Source organism: Salminus brasiliensis, chromosome 1 (assembly GCF_030463535.1).
Source record: "Salminus brasiliensis chromosome 1, fSalBra1.hap2, whole genome shotgun sequence".
Taxonomy (NCBI): Eukaryota; Metazoa; Chordata; class Actinopteri; order Characiformes; family Bryconidae; genus Salminus; species Salminus brasiliensis.
In genome coordinates, this window is record NC_132878.1 from 65,041,303 (window position 1) to 65,066,696 (window position 25,394).

The 25,394-nt window shown below is 40.7% G+C and overlaps 1 protein-coding gene across 1 annotated transcript in view; it reads left to right on the plus strand.

Moving 5' to 3' along the window:
• nkain2 (sodium/potassium transporting ATPase interacting 2) overlaps positions 1 to 25,394 on the plus strand; it is a 188,305-nt gene that overhangs the window by 128,542 nt on the left and 34,369 nt on the right. Inside the window, exon 4 of the mRNA XM_072686478.1 lies at positions 2,609 to 2,809. Coding sequence (XP_072542579.1) covers positions 2,609 to 2,809 — 201 coding nt within the window. The remainder of the gene's footprint in view (positions 1 to 2,608; positions 2,810 to 25,394) is intronic.

Consider the following 25,394-nt stretch of genomic DNA (forward strand, 5'->3'; position numbering starts at 1 on the left):
GTCCAGGAGGAAACCAGCTTGCATCCCCACTCAAATCAGGTTAAATGGGTCAGCATGTGGATTAAATTTCTGTGTAGAAAAAATGTATGATACATCCCTTATTGTTGTATGCACTGTGATAGTTTCCAAGCAGCATGCAAGTTCATTGATCGACTTCATAAGAATTATAAAATAATGAAACCACAATGAATTTCTGGCTTTGCAAGAGAGTTTCGTACATATCTGTACATGTCTAACAAATCCAACTGCAGTGACAAATAATTCCTCGAACATAAAGGAGCAGATTAAGCCCAGTAACAGGTGGCGTAAAATTTCTGCATTGATGTTACAGGTTTAAATTCTATAAAATCCCCATACCAAACGACTAAATGCCATGTCAGGCATATGTCAGTTAGCCTGAAGTGCTCAGTAAAGCTCAGAGAGAGCGTCTCGGTGGCAATAAAGCACCGATGTCACTGCCGTGTTAAGATTAGCGCCGCAGGCCTGGCTTGGGCAAGCCTTCAACAAACCGTCTGCCATTGATATGTGTTTTAAGCATAAATTAAAAGCACTTTATCTAGACACCCACACTCGCCGGGCAAACAGTGGCATGCTTTCCAGAGGCGGACGGGTGATTGATCTCCGTGTGGACTTTAAGCAAGACACAATAATGGTACTGACACGGCCCCTTCAGATGACTCACTTTTTCTTTAAAGACGGTGCTGGAAAACATCTGACAAGCGGTAAAGAGCAGCTTTTGTTTTCATGGAAATTGGGTGACGTTGCATTTCTTCGTGATTGCTTGCTAGTGTTTCCACAGCAAATTTTCAGGCTTTTTCATACAACCAAAAAATGCCCAAAGGAGTGCACAGCTTGCAGCATGAAAAAGGCATACAGTTGAAATGGGTCTTGCAAGTTGAAATGTCAGCCCACTGCTCTTCAGAGGAAGTTTATCGAGCTACGTTCCTTTGTACCAGCATCAGATTTATTCAGCTATGCATGTGTAGCACTGAGGGCCAGACGGAAGCTTTGGTTTCTCTTTCTTTCTCTTTTTCTTTTTGGTTATTCATTATTTTTTACGGCACTGATGGGTTTGTGAATTGTTGTATACCTTGTCTTTTGGTGCCAGCACTTTTACTCATTTACTTTTAAGTGTTTTCCCAAGAACATTGTCAAGACTGGGAACATAGTTATCGACATTGTGGGCATCAGACTGGTCCGCCATGACAGTTGACTGAAAAGGTGTTGAAATTGGACCAGGGGCTTTTTCCTTAAGTGGTAGTCTCACAATCCATGGTAGTATAAAACTTCCCTGTCGACTGTGACACTGGACCTCCAGTAGCTTCTAATTCATTGGTTCCTTCATTGTACTTGGGTTGTTCCTTACCACTAGTGCTTTAACAGATTTTGACAGACCCCGTCAAAATAAAAGTCACTAATAAAAACAAACAAGCAGACCCTGTCAAAAGTCAGTAATACAATGAATAAACAGACCCTGTCAAAATAAAAGTCACTAATACAAATGGAGCAGTAATACAAATGCCTTCTTAATTTTTCTCGTAAAGTGATCTGAAAAAAATCATGATCCAATCCAAAGCGTGAGTTTTGTGACCTATTCCACCACTACTGACCACCATGTGCTGTGTTGCATTTGGGCCTAGAGTTCACAATTGTATTTTAGTGCTTGTAGCTAGAAACCACTAGCATGTGGAAGAAAGTAAAATTGTGCTAAAAATGAGCTTCAGAATAAGAACAGGAGACATCACAAACAACAAGCAGCATCTTGCTGTTGCAGTTGTATAAGTTGTATTAGTGGGTGGTCGGTTGAAATTAGAGTGACCCCACCCACTCATTTCTCCTATACTGCTACGTAAGGACTCTCATGTGCACCAAAGCTGCTCTCACAGCCTTGGTGAATAAGCTTCAGTTTACAGAACTGGGGTATCACGATCACTTCCAGAAGCCAGCTCTTTGGATCATTAAAGATGAGACTGGCACACAAAAGCATAATATTGAGACCAGTGAAATGGGAATTCTCCTGCTTGTTTGTTAAATGAATGCCATGTGAAAACTAAATATGAGTTGGCTCACTGTTGCTCTTTGTGAATCCCTTGTACTGCTTAAAATGAATAGTCTTCTGAGACACCCCAGTGAAACAGCGTGGGTAATTTGGTTGCAGAATGTTAAGCAAAGCTTTTAAATTGATTAATGATCATATACTACAAAAGCTCTGCAAATACTGCATTCCCTCTTTCTCAAATGAAATGTGAAAATATACTTGTCAGAATTCTAAAGATCATATCATAAATAGAAATGATTTTGAACACCTTAATATCTTAAATTACCCTTCGGATTAGTTTAAAGAACTACATTGTTAAATCTGTCACAGTTAGTGGTATCACACTGCGGATACCACAGGAGCTGGAACTCCTGATTGAAATGACTGGAAAATGACAGATATACATGCATATATACATCAATTCAAAAATTGAAAAGGCTAAGCATAATAGTTTATGTTTAGGAAGCTGTTCCTGCGTAGTGGTGGTGTTGAGTGTGTTCTTAGTGCTCCTCTTAACTGTGGTGTACTGTGTAGAGAGGCGTTTCTCATAACCTCTTCTCTAACTTGCAGGACACGGATCTGATCATGACCTTTAACATCTCCATGCATCGCTCCTGGTGGATGGAGAATGGCCCGGGCTGCAGGGTGACCCCCGTGACCCCTCCTCCATCCTGGGCCCCTGAGGACCACCGCTACATCAGCATTGCGGGCTGCGTGCTGGAGTACCAGTATGTGGAGGTGGCCCACAGCTCCCTGCAAATCATCCTGGCTGTGAGTGATCCTCATCCACCTACTGCCTCTACTCTTTCTCAATACCCAGGTGTTAAATGGCTTTTGATATCGGGCGTGCATTTGGGGTGGTGCCTCACTGAAGCACGTATTTGGCTTTGTTTTGACAAGTGGTTGCATAAAAATAGTTTGCTATTGAAGCTTGCATCTGTTTCAGCTTAAACAGAAGACATATACACCTGAGCTAGTTAATGTTAAATGTGTACCGTAAGGCCAGTTTTCTGGACATGGATTAAGCCTAGAACTGGACTACCACACATTCTGAAAGGAGATTTTTCAGTGTACATGACTAGGCTTAATTCTTGTCTAGGAAACCGACCCGTTTTATCTTTGGAATATTGCCCAACCCATAAAGAGATAAATGCATAGCTAGTAGCTTTATTGTAGAAGGAAAAGCATCAGTAATGTGATTATTACCAGAGTTTCTCTGATTTTGACCCGATCTGAACACTCTATGAATGCTCTATAGATTCCAGCGCCTTTTATCTTCTATAAACAAGCTTTAAAAATAACCTCATCTTATATTAATCCCACGCCAATCGACATGTGGGTAAATATTCCGTCTTATCCTGGGGAAAGGATCTTTACGCGTTTAGAATGGAGGCACTCGAGGAGGCATTGAATTTTATAAGTCTATGGCAGTCAAATCAGGCAAAATCAAATTAGTCAAATCCAGAGAACAAGCCAAAGATCTCTTCAGAGACTCTTTAGACTACACTCTTAAAAATAAAGGTGCTACAAAATGGGTATTTTGAGTGATACCATAGACGACTCACTTTTGGTTTCATAAAGAACCATTTCTGGAAAAGGGATGTGTGTGTGAATAACCTTTAGAAGGTTTAATGAAATTGATGTAAAGATTCTTTACCAGTTTAAAGATTCTTCACACTCATGTCTATTTTACAGAAATGGTTATTCTTTCGCATCGCTTAGATAACCTCTTGGAGCATCAGTATTTTTGGGAGTGTATATCTGTGGGTCACTTTATTATGAACCATTAACAGGAGATTTAGATTCATCTATAGTTTAGATTCAGGTACAGTGGCATATGTGAAGGGGTGGATATATTAGGCGGTTAATGAACAGTTCATTTTTGAAAGTGATACGTTAAAAGCAGGACCTACTGAGTGTTAGACAGGTGGTGCTGATGTTGTTTCTGATCGTTGTCATTTGGTTCCATTTACCAGCACTGTGAACAATTCAGACCTGTTAATTTTCTATAGAAAAGATTCAATCCAAACCACTCTGAATAACTTTGTATACATCTTTAAGTATCTGATTTGTTCTGGAGACGTGTGGAAACTTCCTTACCACTATTTAAAAGACATGGCATAAAGAATTAAAGCAAAACAATGTGGCTAAAATACGTCAAAATACTACCAGTTACAAAGGAATGAGCTGATGTTCTACAACTGAGATATCTTGAACTACATGTATTATTAGTAGTTCAGTGCGTTCCTTACCTTTGAGTTTATGATTGCTTTCAATATACTTGCTGTTAATGCTTCTTCATCAGCAACCTTGTTCAATTGTAAACCCTACTATCCTGGAAACATGCAATGACCGATGACTGATGGTTATTTTCTCTTTAGTAGCCTGCACCAGGTCGGACAGGTGTATTTTAATCTAATAACATGAATGCGTAGCTCAGTTCAGGTCAGCTTAAATAGATACAGTAGTTACATTTGTAGACACCTGCCCATCCAACATTCATTCTTCTGAAATCGAGAGTATTAATTGGGAGTTCTCTCTTTGCTGCAGTAACTACATTTACTGTCCTGGGAAGACTTTACACTAGATGGTGGAACATTACTGAGGTCAGGAACCAATGGGCGCTTCAACTCATCCCATAGCCATTGGATGGAGCCTCATTGATCCAAAGAATCCACTGCTCCACAGGCCAATGCTGAGGGCCTTATACCCCTCCCGAGGAAGACTGGCATTGAGAGTTGTGACCAGAGCATCCTGTCCATATATGCTGTGTGTGCACAGTTGAAGACATTTATCAGGAACGGTAGCACTTTAAAAGTAGCTGAATTGACTCATTCTAAAGGGTGTCTGGACAGTTTGGGACATATATTGATCTGTGAGGAGATTGATAGGTGCTACAGTAGTAAGAAAACATTGGCCAATATGTACACATAATAGATAGACACGTGTATATGTTATACACATGCACACAATGCAAAAGCATGACTAAGCTCATCAGATAACATACAAGTAAATGCAAGTATGATATTCTGTATGTGTATAGTCACAGCTAAAACATGCTAAAATGCTAAACGTGTGACAAGTCACAGCTCCAGTATTTTGTCGCTCGCTTTAAGATGCTGGTTTTAACCATGTCTGCTGCAACGTCAATACGGAGTAATTTTAATAGAGCACAGAGACGTGCTGTAAATATCCGTACCTGTACGCAGCCAGGCTGAGGTTGTTTTCAGCTGGTATTTTTAGCCAGAGCGCCACTCTGACAGCTAATGGCCCTGCAGAGATCTTATATCAGAAAACAGTGGAAGAGCAAAACAGCTTCTCGTCTGCGTTAGCGCTCTGGCGGAGAGTCTGTTGGGAGCTTTTAGTGGTTTTGCGGTGCCTGTCCCCTGAGACTGCAGGGAGCGCTGGTGTTCCCATGATGATCCACACGGCCTCTGTTCTACCGCAGCAGTATGTGTGTGTGTGTGTGTGTGTGTGTGTGTGAGAGAGAGAGGGCGAGAGGTGTATGCATGTGTATGTGTGTGTCTGTATACAAAAATACCATGTTGCGATTATATTACTGCTGTGCCTTGCAGTGTTGCAGCCTTGTAAACTCTGACTTTTTGTTACACCCTAGGCATTATTGTTCTGGATTCTCAGGCGGTTCTATAGAGGTTAAGAGGTTACATTTGGTAGACCCTTATTGTGATGCTATTTACATAATATTGATCAAGATAATCCACATAACTGTCTTGAGGGTTGAACAATACGGTAAAGACAGACAGATACAAATACCTTTTAAAAAGCCTATGGCTCGCCAGTGGGCCAAAAGTGTTATTACAAATTCTATTACCAAAGAATAGCCCCACCACTTTGTACAGAAGTCCCTGCAGTTACTAAGTAATACATCTTTTTGTGTAATAAGCCTGGGAGTGTTAAGGAGTTAAGGCCTGACTGATATAAAAATGTCCAATTCATTTTATAGTTAGCTTCACATGGACGGAAGACCGTGAGAGAGGTATAAGAGAAAATACACTGCATTCATGGCAGAAGCTGTGGTTAAAAAAATGATACACTTAGTATAGCATTTTTCTCCTCTGCATGTCCATCTCCTGTCTACATTAAGCAACACTTTTTTCCTCACTTTTTGCTCACTTGGGAAATGCTCTTGACATTGGAGATCTTCAAAACACACTGAGAACCCTGACATTCACATGACTGTTTTTACACAAATAATGACCAGCTCTCTTCCTGTAATATCTGGCTGATGATCCAGTGTTTGAGTGTTAGTCTGTAATATCAGACTTAATTACACAATGTTACAAAACACAGGAGCTCTTTCATTTATCATTACAAGAGAAATTATTTAAATAATAATAGAAGTTCTTGTTTAAGCAGCTGACCTCCAAACAGGGCATTATATATGCTTTGTGTGTCTTATTCTTTTTACACTGATCAGCCATAACATTAGTACCACTGACAGATGAAGTGAAAAACACCTTCACCTTCAACATCTTCACCTACAGTGGCATGTGTCAAGGGGTGAATATATTAAGCAGCAAGATAATGATGCCGGACAAAAAAGCAGGACAAACGGACACGCATAAAAATCTCAGCCATTTTGACAAGGGCCTAATTCTGAAGGCTAGACAACTGGGTCAGAAGATCTCCAATGCAGGCTTTTTGGTATGCAGCGGTCTAAGAAAGAACAACCTGTGAACCGGATCATTAATGCGATTCATGGATCCCTCAAATGAACATTATGATATTGAAATATTTGTTTGTTGAGTAAAGTTATTAATAGCTTTAACTGTCTTCTTAAGCTCAAACAGCAGGATCTCACACTCTTAAATAATAGAAATACTGTAGCACTGGGGGCCGGAGTTACCCCAGTCAGAATTATTTCCATTTTGGCCTCTCTATCTTTAATTGGTCTTTTTAATGGTATATGTAGTGTTCTAAAAGACCATATCCATGATATACCCACCCCATCCTTAACTCCCAATTGAAACTCCCACAGAAAGTCATCCAGAGAGTCCAAGGTTGGTCAGGATGCTTCTAGAACACAGTAAAAAACTTTTTTGTAACTTGTTAAAGGTCCTATTAGCATATTGGAGCCTTCTGCTGTTTCAATGTTTCAAAGGTCAGTATTGATATTAACAAACAATATACTGTGCATCTCTACTCTGACACCTCCAGTCTCAGGTAGAAGATGCTGTATTCCATGTGCCGTATCTTTCACTCCAAGCTGTTTCCTCCTAATTACAGACCGGGGGCTCCCAGCCAGCATGAGTGTGGGAGAGCCCACGGAGCGCCGGGATCTTTCAGCATGCCTTAATGTATGCCATGTAATTAGGGGAATGTGTTTATGAAACAGATCTGTGTGTTGTGCTGTGTAAATGATAATGTTGAAGCTAACACTTTCCCCCCGGGGACGTTTGATCCTCCCTTGCTGAATGTGAGACACCACACTGCCGGCACCACAGTAACCATTTGCTGCGCTACAGTGCCAGACGTTGGACGACCCTTCAGCCATTTTACATCTCCCTGTGTCCTCATAGATGTCTGCTTACCGCCTACGTTTGGTTATCTCCTCCCATTTTTTCCCCAATTGTCTCAGTTCAATCTGTCACATGAATAAATGTTGAAAACACTTAAAATATTTAATGTGTCAAAATTATGAACATTTTTATCAAAATTGGAATCTATATTGTCAGTGTGCTGCTTGGCCGCTTCATAGGGTCTCTCCTACATTGAAAACATTGCCAATTATTCAAACTTGGCACAGGGCTTATGCTATGGACATATCAACACTAAAATGATTGGACTGGTCAGTTGTAAAGTCTACAGACTGGGACTTTTAGGATTTATTAGAGGGTAGAGGTGTTTTGTTCGAGGGTATCATTGCAGCATTGGCAAACTATAAGGAACCTCTCAGGGCTTGATTTGAGGAGGAGTGTGAAGGGCTGTCCATCCCTTAGTCAAGAGAAATGGGAACAAAGCATCCTCATTGTAAAATCACCCCTCCATCTTCTGTCCATACGCTCTAGTTCATGTGAAACCCTTCAAGATCACTATCAGTTATATTTTCATTGCATCCATGTGTAAGATTTATACCTGGGTTGCCAGGTTTGTATCTTCCCGCTAATTGGGGCAAGTTTGAAATTGCGCTTGTAGGAGAAAGTTGTAAAGGTTCAAGTTTTAGGGTGCTTGGAGTAGATATTTTTGCTGCACCTGGTAACAGCCGCCTGCCTTAGGCAAGTTAACAAGACCTACAGGTGCAAAAATATAATAAATATATTTGAATAAATATATTTATATAAATAAATATGCTTGAAGTTGATAAAACTGAACAGGGCTGTCAAGGCTATGGTGACAAGTGTGAACATAATTCCTGATATTGTTAGTGTTGTGTTTGGTGATTTGATAATATGGTAGGATAAAATGCTAATTGAAAAGACTAATCCCAGAGGTACCACCAAAGTATAGTGGTACCATTTCATATAGTGGTAGCAGTACTTAGCAGCTCATGTCTAATAGTTTTTTGCATTTGGCTCGAAACCATATAATAGCTTGAAGTCTGACAGGGGATGCAGCCTATCACAGCAGACCTAAGCAAAGTGGTTTGATTAAAAAAATTTACACACTCGTATCTTCGAAATACACATTCAATGAACAAATAAATTGAATGTTTATGGAAGTGTACATGGTTATGATTTGTCATACAGACAAAGCACTGTATGTCCAAAGGTACTTAAGGAGCCTCAACGTTTAGTTTGAGGCTGAGAAATGCATGTTTGGAACCTTGAGGTAGCGCCAGAGGTTCCCATTACTCCTCACGGTGTGTTAAGGCCAGCTTCTGCTCGACTTAGCGAGGCTCGCTCGCTCTCATCCAAGATAGACCCACAACTCTCGTTCCAGCGACCCACGCTCACGCAGCAGTTCCAGGTTTGGTCGGCCTAGCCGTTCTTGCCAAGTAGCTGATCCCCCAGATAAACCCACAGCTCCAACAAAAGCAGGATAAACTCTTTTTTAATACCCTTGATTCCAGAAGAAACAATGATTAAGCAGGTGTCCCAATTACAATAATAGTAAGAATGACAGGATTTGTGAAGAAGTATGGTTTATTTATAATTCTTATTGATTTTGGAAGAAACCATAAATAAGAAGATGTCCCAGTATTTTTATCTGTATAGTGTACTTTGATCTGAAGCGGCTTTTTCATATTGAGCAGATTTTGTCTGGCCCCTGCATATGCATATCTTGGAGAGCTTCTCCACCCTTACTTTCCCCCTCATACCTTCAGGTCCTTGAACTGTTGATTATTCACTGTTGCTTACACTACATTCTCCCCCCGCTTATTATTATGAACCTTGAACTCAAAATCAACAAGTAAAAAAAATTAAAAAGTATTATTATACCCTGACTACCAACTAAACATATACATATACGCTATCAGGACGTTTGTGGAGATCCCAGATGGTCCACACACAATAAAACTGGTAGGATTAGATGTTGGGGCAGTTTCGTAGTGCCTAATGTCATTCAGAAACATTTCTCATTATTGGTGTTTTCTGCATGAATCTTGTTCCTCACTTATAATAATGGATAAATCAATTTCAAGCCACTAGCAGCAAAACCCTGAAATGGCTCCACTTATCCTAAATTATGTTCACTCCCAAATATCAAAGCAGAAAAAGGAGGGAGCTAATGTACCTTGTAATTTGCCTCTGCAGTCCTTGCACTAAACATCTTCCACTGCGCAGGTGTATGTGTGTGTGTGTGTGTGTGTGTGTGTGTGTGTGTGTGTGTGTGTGTGTGTGTGTGTGTGTGTGTGCACCTCCATGCTTACTCAGTGCATTTCAAATTATGAATAAGGCCTGTGTTTAGAGGCTGCCAGATATTATATAGGTAATGGCTGGAGTTATTGCAAGTTCAATAACGTTTAGTCTTCTAAACACAAGCGCTGTTACACCTGGACAGTGTCAGGAGAATGGCTGCTGCCAAGATCAATATGACAATGATTGAATTAAGTTCTCTGAGAAACATTGAAAGAGACGAGACGTGTGTTTGTGTCAGCATAGCTGTACCCAGCTGCTCTGATCTCTGTACTCACACATCACACACTCACTATGCCTCTCTGAAACCGAACAGTTTGTTGAAATTTCCCCTAAACCAGGTGAGCCAAGACATGTTTGGTGTCTTTTCTGGAGCTGCAAGGCTAACTTTGTTGCTAACAAATAATGAATGCTTATTCCTCAGCAGTTAGCATGGTGCTAAACAGTTTCAGACACAGCATTGCACGGTATACAGTATTTTTGTATTGTACCTTTACTAATAGTAATGATAATATGAACAGCATGCACCTTGCCACATGCTTGATTTTGCACACACCGAGAATTTTTGTATTTTAGTTTTACTAGTTTTTATTTGGATGAAAATCATCAATCAATTTGTAATCATTGTTTAAAATCCAATGTAATTGAATGTGTTTTTAATAATAGAAGACTTATCTGGTTTCAGGTAAATGTTTAAAGCTATTCTAACATGTTACTCTTTCACACCCTCAAAGATTTAAAGTAATTAGTTCATTGGAGAAATTTAAACTTACTCATACTTTAAATGTGTTAATTACTTGCACATATTGAAATATGCTACATAAACACATGCTTGTTTTAAAGAATGCTGTTAATATAACACATTTGATTTGTTAGCAACCAGTTGACACCTGTGAATAATGTAAATTCAGAGCTTTTCCCAGGGTAAAGGAAACTGTAAGCTCTAATTGAACACTAAGAATGAGGTTCTGGTGATATCATCTTAGGTGATGATCAAATCTCAAGTTCTCAAGTCAGAAAACCTGTTTTATACAAATAAAATATGTTCTATGTAAGTAAGCTCACACAGAGTAATTGTGTTAATGTAACATACACATGTCCAAATGTTTGTGGACACCCCTTGTAATGAAGCCAATCAGCCCTACAGTCCCTGTAGAGAAGTATTGCCAATAGAATAGGACTCTCTGGAGCAGACAAACAGGAACCCTTTTGGCACCATACAATAATGTCAGACATAAAGTCCCCCAGCAATGAGCTGTGGAACAGTGAAACTATGTTCTGTGGAATGATGGATGGTGCTCCAATACTTTTAGGAGGAGTTGGAGAGTTGGTAATGAGAGTGGTGAACATCCAACATCCTGACATCACTGATGCTCTTTTTGTAGAATGCAATCAAATCCCCACAGCAATGCTCCACAATCTAATAAAAAACCTTTCCCTGAACAGTAGAGACAGTTACTCCAACAAAAGCAGGATAAATTCTTTTTATTGCCCTTGATTTTGCAAGAAACAAATGAATAGGCAGGTGTCTTTTTTCCAAATAATATATTTCATTCCCTTGAAATCGATGCAAATGTATTTTCAACATTTTCTACTTGCAGTGGACAACTACGGAAAAGCTGGCTCAGATAAGACTTTTAATTATTTATCTTTCTCTTTATTTATTTAATTATTTATCTAGCCTGCCAGACATTTAATTGTGTGGTCCACTGCGCTAGAACATCTGTCTCAACTGAAGAAGTGCCTAAGAATTACATGATGGGTTAAATCAGGTGTGTTAGAGTAGGGAAGGCAGAAGCGTTTAGCTGGTGTGGTCCCCAGGGCTTGAATTGAGTAGCTGCTGGTGATGAACCATCCAAGACGTCAAAGCTATTTATCCTGTTTTTTTCTCCCCAGTGACTCCTTCACCCTAAAACAGCTCCCTCTTTCAGCTCTATGTAGTTAGTGACTTGACTTTACCTGCTTGTCTAAGTGGCGATCTAAGAGGGGCTCAGAATTGATTTTCCAAATGGCTACAGAAACCCATTAAGCCTAGCTTCTTCTGTAAGCAGCTTTGTTTGGCCATTGAGGCCAAGACGAAGAGGCTCATAATTGGACTGAGGGAACATGCAGCAGCCCAATCTCCCTGCTCCACCATGTGTCTGTTCCTGTTTCAGCTGCTTCCTGACTGAACGGGGAGGAAAATGTAGGAGCTTGAGTTGTGTCTGGGTGCATAGGCAGAACTGTCAGTCTTTCTGCTCCAATAGAACTTGAAATATTTGTCTGAGTCTGAGTGGTTGGGTCTCGTCTGGTTCGGCTGGGTTTGGACATCGTTTCTTAAATACCTACCAGACTTGGGTTAGGTTCCAGTTCACATAAAGGTTTCCCACAGCTTGTCACCTACCAGATTTCGCTCTGTATTTACTCCAGTCCAGTTATTTCTTCCATATTTTATTCTTCTTTCCTACTGTCTACACTTAAAAATAAAGGTGACACAGGGACTTCTTTGAGCGATGCCATTGAAGAACCTCTTTTGGTTTCATTGAAGAACCTTTAACCATCCATTGCAGTGACTTCTTAAAAGGTTCTTTATGCAGATGTCTTACAAAAATGGTTCTTTATAGAAGCAAAAGTGGTTATTCTGTGGCATAACTCAAAGAACCTCTTGTAGCACATTTATTTTTAAGGGTGTATCTTAAACTGTGTGGTGTTGTTTTTTTAATCTCTCTCTCTCTCACTCACTCTCTCAAGCACCCAGTAGATCTGCAGATTTTGGTTGTCTTCCCCTTCATTGCAGGGCAGCTGTCTGACAGCATACAAAGTGCCCAAGTAATAATTTCTTATCTCATTTTTATTAATGAGCGTAACCTCTGAGGTTAATTCAATGCAGTGGTATGGAGATGGATGTGGCATGTTGAAAGAGGCTTCGATGTGAACTACAGTGGCGACAGCTCGATCTTTCCTTTCCCCACTGCTGACACACAGAGAGATAATTACGAGGATTACAGAAGAGCTGTAGAGGGAGCTCTGTCATGTTTTTTTTTTTTTCAGACGTCAGTCGTCTCTTTTTCTCTGCATTTGTTTTTCCAGGCCACACCTCGTGTCCCGTTGTGTTTTTTTTGTTTTTTTTCCAGGCTGAGCAGCAGTGCAGCACCTTTGCTTAATGAGGTTTTTCCACGACCAGAAATGGATGTGGAGGCCGCGGCTATTCATTTCCACGCGGCTCAGACATTAGTAAGGCTGCACGCATCATTACGCCGTAAGGAAGCGTCAGTCTGAAAGTAATTAAATAGAGTTGCATGATAATGGGAAGCCCACAGAGTGAGCTGATGTATGAATCTGAGTATGATCTTCTTGTGATAATCTCTTTCTTACCGTTTTCCCTCTCTCGCTCTCTCTCTTTCTCTCCTTTATCTTTTTCTGTCTGGCTCTCTCCCCTCTCTCTCTCTCTCTCTCTCTCTCTGTCTCTCTCTGGCTCTCTCACACTTTTTTTGCATTGTCATTCAGGCAGAGCTCTTATGAATCTCATAATGCTGTAATCTTAAGCTGCTTGCAAGAAGATGACTCTCAGTCAGTGTCACACAGCCCTTATTGGTTTCTCTCAATCTAGAAGCACTGTGATTGATTACGCAAACAGAGTAGGTCAGTGGCCTTACCGACAGGAGATGCTGATTTCAGGTGCTGATTAACGCAAATATCTTAATACCTTTTGGTTAGCCAGCCAGCCAATGTTGAGGCACCCATGGATGTAGCTCATGCTGATTAAGCATTGATTGAGAACTGTAAAACTAAACTAGTATAAATGCAACATAATATTCATTCACTGATATTTCTGATTTCTCAGCTGAAAGATTTTTGCATGGAGGAATGGGAAACACTTCCTCCCAGTCAATGTTAGAAGCTGCTAGATGGTTATAGGAAATGTTTAATCGAGGATATTTAACAAATAGTCAAAATACCAGCTATTAGGGGGTTCTAACTTTCCCCTCACTAAAAGAATTGGCATTTTTATGAATTTATTTTAAATAAATGATCATTAAAATTTTGATTTTTCCAAATGTGATATAGTTAAATACCCTTCATCTATAGATGTTGTTTGCAAGATCGAAATTATATATAGATCTAAATGTTAATAATAAAGTGTTATAATTAATATATATAAAGAGTGTTCTATTATTTTTACATGACTGTATTTTACACAGTATTGGGTGACATTAAAGTTTACATTACTTTTTGTTAATGAAACTATTCTGTCTATGAGTGCCGCTACTCAATGCCAAAATAGTTTCTCAAACATCTCCTTATCTACTTTTAGGACAAACTAGGTCAAATTTATGCCAAAATATAGAACATTCTAAATGGTTCACAAACTTCAATCACCGCTGTAGCTTGTTTTGATTAGACTGGACATGGCTAAAACTGAGAATCAGTGTTGTTGTGTGGCACTAATACCAGTAGACTGCTATATATGGCGTGTTACCCAGCGCTAAACTATCGGTTATTGGGCCAGTAGTTCCATATCATTCCATATATCCCTAAGATTGATGACTGTGTAGCTACACTGCAGTAGTGGTAAAGAGAGCAAGACGTTCTGTAGAAGGAGCATATGCCACATTGCTCTCCAGGGGTTTCAAAACACAGCACAGTGAAATCTCTGGCTGTTCCATCTCTGCATAAAACCCCATCTGCAGCTGACGTACCCCGCCCCCCCCCACCTCCCCGCCAGCTTCGGGAGTCATTAGCTATGGAAAATGTGTTAATTTACTTCGGGGGCTTTGGAAGAATACTGAGCACGCACTTGCTGTTCCCAGCGGTGGCAGGTTTTAGCAGTGCATTGTGGGACTGCCCACAGACAGCGGCAAGAGGGAGAGGGGGAGTGGGGGAAACGCTGATGGTGGGTTAACACTTCTCATCTGTGATTAATGCTCTCCCTCTCACCTTCGGCCCTGTGCACTTGTGAGGTCCGCTGTGTTGCTATGCACCGTTGTCCACTAGCCTGAACCTATTACTGCTGATGTAACCCTGCGGACAGGGGGGGCGAAGCCGGTTCTCCGCCGCCTATGTCACCTCCTCTCGTGGAAATAGGACTCACACCTAAAACAAAAGGCTGCACTCTTCACTGAACAAATGGACTGTAATATCACACATTTCAGTGACAATCAGCCTCCCTGCACAAGCTCCTTTGTGTGGTTTTGCTGAACGGCTGCCTCATATTCATTTGCAGGAGTCTGCCCCGAGGCACCAAGAAACTGGTCCTGGGCAGATTTCTCCTTCACAGTCAGAGGAAAGGAGAGAACACTGGCAGCCAGTGTCTACCACATTACCACATGTGCTTGTTCTCTCTCTATCCGTCTGTCTGTCTGGCTATCTGTCTGTCTGTCTCTGTCTCCATTTTCACTCTCATTCTCCCACACACACATGCCCACACTACCTGAAAGTTTGGGGACACCTAGGTCTCTTTTCCACGGCAGGGCTGATTACTAAGGTTAATGGTTACTAAGGCTGCACCGCTCTGTTCCGCACCAGTATGGACCCATTAGATTGTTTATGATTTCTTTTTCTGTTTGCTGTGTTGCTAAATCAGGGCCAGGAAGTGCACAGTGTCTCGTAATAATGATGCTACAGTTTCGCTCTGTAGTCTTGCACTACAACTTCTAGGCTAATGTAGCACTAGCAAGCTAATGCTAGCCAACACACGTAATTCATCTGTTAGCATCATGTAATCTGCATGCATAAAGCCCACGTCAAGGAGGTATTGGAATGACAAATAATGTTGGAATCCACTCAAACAAGTCTGTTCGAAATTAACCCAATGGGGTTTGATTCGAGCGTGAGACAACGTCAGCATGCAGTTAGCACTATGCTAATGGACAGCCATGGGTCTGGCATAAAAGACAACATGCAGTCACAAAATCCTGAACATCGTCCAGCACAGCCATTAAACATCAACGTTTAATACAGAAACCCCGCAGTGTTTGCCTTGCCAAGGTAATACTAGCTTTAACTAAGCAAGCTAGGTACTGATGTACTGGCAGGGGGCTTAAACATAGAGGGTTTACTTCAAGACACAAACTACTGGTAACATTCAAGAACAGATTACAGGTCAGATTACACTGATAGTAAACATACCCAATTCAAGCACAAGATCCTTTGGAGAAATAAAGCCAAAATGAACTTGTGTGTGGGTTCATATTCTGAAGCATACCACATCATGTGTCAAACATGATGGAGGTACTGTTTATGGCATGTGCATGTATGGCTACCAGTGGAACTGGGTCACTGGTATTTATAAATAATGTGACTGCTGATAGAAGTGTTGAGTGTTACAAGAACTTGAAACCCATTCTTATTTCAAACAGTGACCAGTCTCCTCATATGTAATGTCTCTGGTTAAGGCTATGGGTCTACACATCAATCACATCTTGATTGCTTCATTTAAAATCCATTGAGCTGGGTGTTTTCTTTCTATTTGTGGCTGCTACCTTGGAAATAATGCCAGTGGAAAAGGTAATTCATCCCTTGGTTGGGAAGTCAGCACTCACCTTTTATGGGTTTCAATATGTACTACGTTTTTTTAGCTAATTAATTTTCATTTATTCATTCACTTTTATTCAGAGGGTCTTATAGTGCCCAAACACTCTTTGTGCTACAGTCTCTTAGGTGGGGAATGAAATGCCAGTCTGAGAGCAGCAGTGTATAAATAATTTGGAAATCATTATATAGTCATATTGATGCTCTTTGATGTCCTTGTACAAAGAAAGACATTTCTGGATTTCAAAGCAAAACATATCCAAAGTATGAGCAAATAACTGTTTTAGATGAACAAATCCTTCGCAAGTACATTTTTCCTACATGGCTAAAAAGTGAGACAACATTCAAATTTTAAAAGAACCCAAAGTGTTCACCATTGTCTGGTTCTCAGCGTACGTCTCAACATACGCATATCACCAAATGAGCTGTGCCCTTCACACAAGAGTAACAGTGGTGTCCGCAAGCCCAGGGCTTAGTCATTGCTTGAGCTAGGAGAAGAGCTTCCGTTAACCAAGCCTATAAAAGCACTGTTCCCATAACAGCCCATGGAGAATGCCGCTGGTTCAAAGTAAAGACCTAACAAGGGGGCTTTTCGTAGGCTTTTAGAGTGGTATGGAAGGCTCTTTTGGAGGAGGACATTACTGTATAAGTAGCTCATAAGAGGGAGCTTTGGCGATCTTAAAGCTGAGGAGAGAGATGTATTCTACTGTGTGTTATTATTAAGCTAGAAGAATTCTCAGCCACATGGGTACTGGGATTTCTTTTCTGTTGGTTACCATAGGTGTCAGCTGTCATGGCGATGTAGCACATTGTATGCTAAGCAGAAGTCCCAGCTAGTTCCAGTCACTGTCAAAGTGTGGCTTTTGTATTTATACACCAGCCTCTAGCAGGCCCACCTAGATGACAGGGACCTGCCAGGCTGTAGTGGTGGAAGTAGGAGTGTCTAAAGGTGCTCACTTATTTACATTGTGGACAGGCCGAAATGATATACACTAATGTTCAAAAGTTTGGAATCAATCAACCAAAGTTTGCCATCAATTTTTAAATAATTGTAAATCCATGGCCCATGTACTGACACTGGAGCCCATTATTCATGTAGTGCCAATTGGTGATTGGATTAAGATCTGGACTTTTTGAGAAGCATCCACACAACATACTGCCAACCCCATGCTTTACTGTAGGAATGGTGTTTGTTAAGAAATGATCAGTCTTATCTGTGCTTCAGACATTTAAATTATTTATTTTGGCCAAAACAACAAATCACAAAGACACCCATATTAAACATTTGTTACAGTGACAGTAAGCACACACACAGGCTTAAGGTCCTCGCTCAAGGGCTCAACACTGGCCCGAGTCATCAATAGCCTGGTGTTCTAACCTCCAAGCCACCACAACTACTAGGATACTACTTGTGGCCTTTCCCCTTTTTGTGTTTGTCTATAAAATTCTGTCTGTTAAGATGCTCTTTGGTCTTCATTTTCACTGCATTTCTTTCGGATTCTGACCAGTGGGACGTGAATTGTGGAGCTTCCACAGCGCAGGTAAATCAAATCAAATGAAACGAATGACATATGGTTTAATTCCTTTGGCTCTGTGCCCATGAAATGTATTACATTGTACACGAAGTTGTTTAGCTTTTAATAAATGCTTAATGATACCAAAATGGTAGCCATTGCCTTGCACAATTTCAACGCCCCTGATCCAGCTCCTCAGCTAGTGAGCTGGACTAGGTGTGTTGGTGGGAGAAAATACCTGAAACTGTGCAGGGCAGCTGCACACTCTCTGTCTTTCTTCGGTATTAGCTGGTCTCCACAGACCACTGTGGCCCAGGGTTTTGCCCAGACAACCCCTAATGAATGAGCCTATTACAGGCCAGCTCAGCTGATGAGCTTTTGAGAGCATTTTAAATGACACTTGTAATCAATCAGGCCTTGTTTAATTACAGAACGTTGCAGTGGCGATGCTCTTGTAGTGTAGCTGGTCTTGATTGTGAGTATGTAATTGTTTGGAGAAAAGCTTAGTCCAGGGTCCATTAGCTGCTAGATGAAAGCGCAGGGCCGTGAGGCTTCTTATAACCCCCCCCCCCCCTTCTCAAAAAGCTCTTTGTATCATATTTACTTTATTAATAGCCACACTTTCCTGTGTTTTGTGTACTGTTTTTTCTGTATTTAGAGTTCTGATTGAGTGGTTGGATTTGCATAGCCCTTTGTGTGTGTGTGTGTGTGTGTGTGTGTGTGTGTGTGTGTGTGTGTGTGCTTATGCGCAGCTCTAAAGTGGCAAATGCATCGTGGGAGATTCTTCTCTCGCTCCATTTCCTCCATGAAGCTCCTTTCATGCCTTCTTCACTTGTGCTCGTGCCTCCTGATTGGTTAGGAGTTGAGCCTACCAAGGATTGGTTTCTGCTGCTGAAACTGTCTTTCCCTCGTTCACTCCAGCACCCATTGTTCTGAGCTGTGTGCCGTGGAGATAAGAAAATGAAGGGATGGACATCTTCAGAGAGATCTAAGAGGAAAAAATGGCTCCTCTGTCAAAGGAAAAGACAAACATTGAACCAATTTGGATGAAATCATTGCAAGGCGCCTGAAAAAAGGACCACCTTGGAAGGAAGGAATCTTCAAGCACTAGAAAAAGAGAATCTGACACAAATGTAAACATTTGTTAAAATTTCAAACCATTAACTCACCAGGTTATACATAATTTATACCAATTAAACTGCAAAACAGCTTGTTTTAAATGTATTGTGGTACATTTTGTGGTGTCAGAAAAACTACAGTAGCAATCTAAATGATTTAACCTCGTTGCAAATTTGTTTTATTAGCAATATTGTGGAAAATGTCCAGCTGCAATAAACAGATCAAACAAGAATTCAGCTCTAATTAATAACAACACAAAATTAATAATGACTCACAATTATTCAAGCCATTCATGACAAGCGTCTTTAGTACTTAGTAGAGCACCCTTCTACTGTTCTGACCCTGATGCAAATGTGGCGCATGACCAGACACCTGCTTCTGGCAGCGTTTCAAAGGAATTTTAGCCAATTCCTCAAGGTCAGTGGCCTTCAGTTCACTAATATTCTTGGATTTCCGTGCTGCAACCTTGTTCTTTAAATTCAACCAAAGATTTTCTATGGGGCAGGCGACTGTGACAGCTACAACAGAAACCTCCAGTACTTCTTCTGAAAACAATCCTTGGTGGACTTTGAGATATGCTTGCTTTTATTGTCCTGTTGGATTGTTGTAAGGGACAGAACAGAAGGCATGATGTTTTCCTATGATTTCCTGATACTTGATTGATTCCGTCTTGCCCTGCACACACTGCAGATTCCAGTGCCAGAGGAAGCAAAGCAGGCCTAGAGTATTATCAAGCTAGACGGGGGGTTCTTATTCAGCATATACTTTATTCTTCCTCCTCCAAGCGTTTATATACCGCTGATCCAAACATACCCCAAAAGTTCCCGTTTTGTGTAATGTCTCCACAGAAATTTGAAAAAAAATAAAATAAAATTGAAGCCTTTGGATCATGGATATGTCCGGAGGGAGAAAGAATGAAGCATACGCTAAAAAGAACGCTCTGCTAACAGTGAAGCAGCCACAAAACAGGCAAAGTGATTCTGAAGTATAGCGAGAGGTTGGAAATTGTCACTTAAAACTATTTTTGGAACATCAAATATTATAATGAGATAATCAGAGGGGGAAAATACCATAAAACAACATATGATTCAATCCCTTTAAAGACATTTAAACAAAAGCAATCTGTTTATTTCTAGGTTGGAATTTGGACTGTTTCCGCATAAACAAACATTATTAGTAGACGTCAGGGGAACAAAATAACCGAGAATAAAAAAGTAGGTTATGGGTCCCTTAAGGAGTAGAATAGTTATTGTCCATTTCTCAAACAGGGGTTCTAACCAGTACAAAAGGAATGTTTAACAGTTTTAAAGGACCGTTCACTTGTAGTGTCACGTTTACCTTTGATATGCTCACTTCATTAATCCACCCGTGTTAGTTTATTTCGCTAGGGGCCTGACAGAAAACCTACCATACCTTCCATGCCTCATTTATCATTATGCAAAAAATCAGTCACTGCCAAGCCTGTATGGAAAACAATTTCTTAAGCTGTCAGTGGGTGACTCGTGCACGCTACGCGCAAGGAAGAAAGAGTATCAGTTTTGACAGGGCCCTACACCCAGAGGGAAGAGAATCAATTGGCCTCATTACATGTCAGTCCCCATAGACACGCATGGCAAGCCATGGTCCAGGCCAATTGCAATCCTACGCTAATTGTGCTGGAGAAGGTGAGTCACGCTCAGCGGCTCTTTCTCTCTCCCCGGCTTTGGCAGAGGTCAGTCCAGCTGGAGCGCCATCAACCGCAAAAACATCACCCCCACACTGCACTCCCTGTGGATCCTGTCGAAAGTCTATTTTTGTTTCCTTTCGTCCATTTCTTGACCTCCCTGCTTCTCTCTCCTGTAGCGGGGAGTGAGGGAGTTGCGTGATTGACAGCAGGTCTGATATCATCAGCGGGGCTGATGTGCCTGAGCGTTCCGTCTGATCTGGCGAGGTGATCAGGCCCCTATTTCTGAAGCGCCACCAGCCACGCATGCAGCCAGCCGCCAGACGAGAGGCGCTTTTATTCTCCCAATTTAATAATGAGAGTCTCTCCGAGCCGCTGGAGTAATCAGAGCTACTGGGTTGCTGAGGCAGCTCTAAATACAGCTCAGAGAGAGAGAGCATAAAGCAGAGAGAAAGACGGGGGAGGGGAGGAAGGAGAAGACTTCATCCTTTATATTTTACATGGATGGATGAATGCTGTAACATGCAGGATTGAGACCCCTGACTTTGACACACTGCACCGCCTAAGTATTTAAATACATATGTATTTAAATACAGTGTGGTGAAAAATGCAGTGTGCACAGTTACAGCAAATGGCATGTTTAGGATTTGAAATGAGCTCCCTTAGTTTTGCTCTAGCTAACATGTAATGTAATGTCTACCTTTCTTTTCTTTTGTTAGTCAAATTGTACTCATTTCTATCACTACATTTTACTCAGAGTGATTTAGGTCTACATGCTTGTTGGAATTTTCTAAATAAGGCCTTTAAACATTGAATGGTGGGCTCCTGAGTGTTGGCCCTATCATCAGAAGATTGTGAGTGCATTCACAGGTGATGCTAGAGCCATCTTTCGGGCCAGGTTATGTAGGATGGCTGTCCCTTTCTCCCATCATTCAATGTGATGCTAGTCAGTGCAGTGACTTAACCATCAGTTAGCATTTTCCACGCTAATGACTGAATTAGGCTTCTGTGTTGCAAAAATGCAGAGCCTACGCTGTAGCCTGTTCAAGTGGCCTACATCATTGTGAGCATCCATACTTTTGTGTAGGTGCATCTGTGTTGCTCTGCAATTAAACAATAAAAACACTTGTTGGCAATGGGGTTTTCATACCACTGTGGTACCTTCTTTGGAATACTGGCAACTGAAACTGAGTGGATTGTGTAGGAGTTGTAGTTAATAGCTGTCCACTATCAGTTCTTTTATTGCAATGCATTAAAAAAAGGGAAAAGACTTGAAGATTGAACCGATTCAGTTCATCCAACTGGTTTTAAAAATAGCGGCAATCTGATGCTACTAGTTGGACCAATCACGGTTGCTGTGGTCTATGTTGCTGCAACGTGTAGTTACATTTCTGAGGAGGTACAGGGAACAGCATAGGGTATGCGGCTACACTATACCTACACTGTGCTTATGCCATCGATGTAACACAGATACACACATTGGCCTTAAGTGTGTTGAGCTACAGTGACGCTACTTCAGTAGCGGATATGTACAGTTCTGACCAATATATGGAAGTTAGGAGTTGTCCTTAAATGACTCATCGAAAACTTTTACATTTGCCAATATTTTGACAAACCATGAGAGTCTTTAAAAGGCATCTTATTTACATCTTTTTTAACATTTTTTTCCACTGGGTAGAATGAAGCTTTGTCTGACATGCTCATATCAGGCTAGATTGGCTAAATGGAGCGAATAGCAGAATCCAAATCATTCCAGAGAGTGCAGCTTGAAGGCTAAGTTCTGTTGCAATACGAAATGAGAGGCTGAAGGAAATATGAAGCTAAGTGAGCACAGAATTCCAGTATTTAATTTATACTCCAAACTATACTTACTTAATAACTTACTTACCTCATTACCCCAATACCCCATTAACTCCACCTAAATATTTAATGAGATTTTCAAATGGATGAACACCTAGCACACTTAAAGCGTCGACAGTTAAAGTTTATAGAGTTTGAGGCACATGAGGTATGGAGTTTGCACAATTCCCATTATTGTGCATATCATCTCTTTCCAATAAAAAAACCCATACTTCCAAAATAGTGACTTTACAGGAAAAGGCAAACCTGTCCTTAACTTTAAAACAGTGTTCATACAGGTCCTGGAAAGTCATGCCAAAATCCAGTACTGAATAGTCTTTGAAAAATAACTAACTAAAAAAAGTACTTAAAAGTCATGGAAAATATTGTAATGAGCTCGTGTTGTCATTTTATATAATAACATAAAAACAAAAGGCAAGCTAGCCTGGACAGTCTTTTAGCTACTAGCGTGGACTAATGGGACAATTTTTGACCCTGTTGGGAGGAAGTTAATGTAAAATATGAGTTTATTCCAAGTAATTTAGATCATTTCTATTGGTCTATTTATCCAGAATTATTTACACAGTGTACAGAGCAGCTACAGGGTCTCAGGTAACTCCAGTGCAAAACTTAAAAATGCAAACTTGTGTGTGTGTGCTTTGCATGTGGTTTTACTGTGTGCTTGGCTCACAATAATTTTGTGCTCACTGCTAACCCTGGCTCCGGAAGGGATTAGGAATTGTATACGTATGTAGTGGTAGAGAGTAAACACACATTGCTTATGCTAGCAGTAACCGTTAGTCTCCCTGCCTCCTTAACCTGCTCTTCCATATAATATCTCCCATTTAGTATCATCTTCTGTGTCTATCCCCCGTGGCTGCCATCTTTAAATCGGCCTGTCTATTGCAATATTTGTCAAAATAGCACCTCTTGCTGAAACGGTTATGGGCCATGAAAGGAAATATTTCTGATGTGTTATGAAACAGCCATTACTGTGCAGAAGGCCTTGAAGAGTTCACTGAAGCAATTACCCCAGATCCACCAAAGGTCTGTTTCAAACACCTTCCAACCTCTAACCTCTAACCCTGTTCGCTGTGTGTGTATCCATTCACACTCAAACACACACCCTTTTTATTTATAGAAAAAGTGAGCACACTGGCAAACTGGCCGTTTGATTACAGTTCTTAAGAGAAGGATTCAGTGAATCATGATATCTCAGATTTTGCCAGGGTTTCATTTATTTATTGTTATTACTTCATTTTATGATATATATTAGTATATTAGTTTTTCACTGTTTTGTGCATCAAGTAGAATGAGATTGTCATGCCTGCCCCTGTTCTGTCATGTCTGCCTGTTTTCTGTTGCCATGTGCTCCCAAGCTTAGGATCTGTTTTTGTCTTGTCAGTTCTAGCCCCTCCTGTTCATTAGTGACTCCACCTGTGCCTCCTCTGTTGTCACGCCCCCTTGTTAGTTCCAGGTGTTCTTAATGACTCCCTTGTTAGCCTCTGTATAAATACCCCTTTGTTTCAGTCGTCCCTTGTCTGGTCTTGTGCATGTATGCATTACCATGTTGGTTTGTGTTCATGTCAGTTTACAGTGTGTTAGCTTGGTCTGTTTGGTTTTGTTCTGTTTCTGTTTGTTTCCTTTGTTAGTTTCAGTCTTTGGTTTGTTCTCCTGTTTGTATATCTTTGTGTTCTGTTTGGTTTTCATTTCATTAAAGACCTGCATTTACGCTTGCCTCCAACTCCAAGCTCGACACACCGTAACAGAGATACTTTTGATGTGGCGCCCAGATTAGTAGGTCACCCACAATATGACTAATATAACTGACATATACAGTCAATGCAACCATACAAAAATTAGAATGAGAGATCTAGACAAAAACTAACACATGGTACATTGGTTTTTATATGGTTAAACAGGTTTAAGGAAAATATGTCTTTTCAGATTGTCAGCAATGTCATTGGTGAATTTGAACAGATTTACCCTTTTAAAATTAAAAAGAACTGCTTTTGGAATGACTGCACTGTGTGTATAAGTCATAGATTCCACTCTCATATATTATTGAATGAATATCGAACTTGGTGCTTGTAATAGAGCACTGTTTTGAAAAATGTAAACAACTCGCAGTGAGAGCTAGCCAGGCTAAAGTACAGCCTCCACATGGCAGGGTTAGTTTAGCACACTGTTCACAAACAACTAACCCTCCTAAAAACAATGAAGAGAAGTCTATATCTTTAATGCTACAAATCTCCTGTTCTACCACATCCCAAATTTGTTAAATTGGACCCACGTACTGGAAAGACCACTGAAGACCACTGAACCTATTGTCATGTTCATGAAACCAGTTTGAGAGACTTTTGTTTTGTGACATGGTGCATTATCATACTGGTAGTAATCAGATGAAGCTGGGTAAATTGTGGCCATGAAGGGATGCACATGGTCAGCAATAATAGCCTCTGACATTTTTGTTATGAGCAATTGGTGTTAATGGAACAAAAGTGTGCCAAAACAATCAAACAAAAAAAACTCCACCAGCCTGAATTGTTAACACAAGAAAGGTTAAGTCCATTGATTCAAGCTACTGGTGCCAATTTCTGACCCTATCATCTGTGTGGCTCAGTTGAAGACTCATCAGAGCAGACTACATTTTTCAACAGGCTGCGCCCACTGCACCTTCAAATCAACCACACCATGTAATTTGGAGAGCAACTACACACCAACCTTTTTTTACACATAAAAGCATTCCAATGTTGCTGCGGTTCTATCACTAACTGATGCCTTTTTACACATCCACGGTGTGCCTCACACCCTACTCCCACATTGCCCTCCTGCCTCTTTCATAGCCTGTGTGAGGCAGCATGCTGTAATGAGTGTGTGTGTGTATGTGTTCT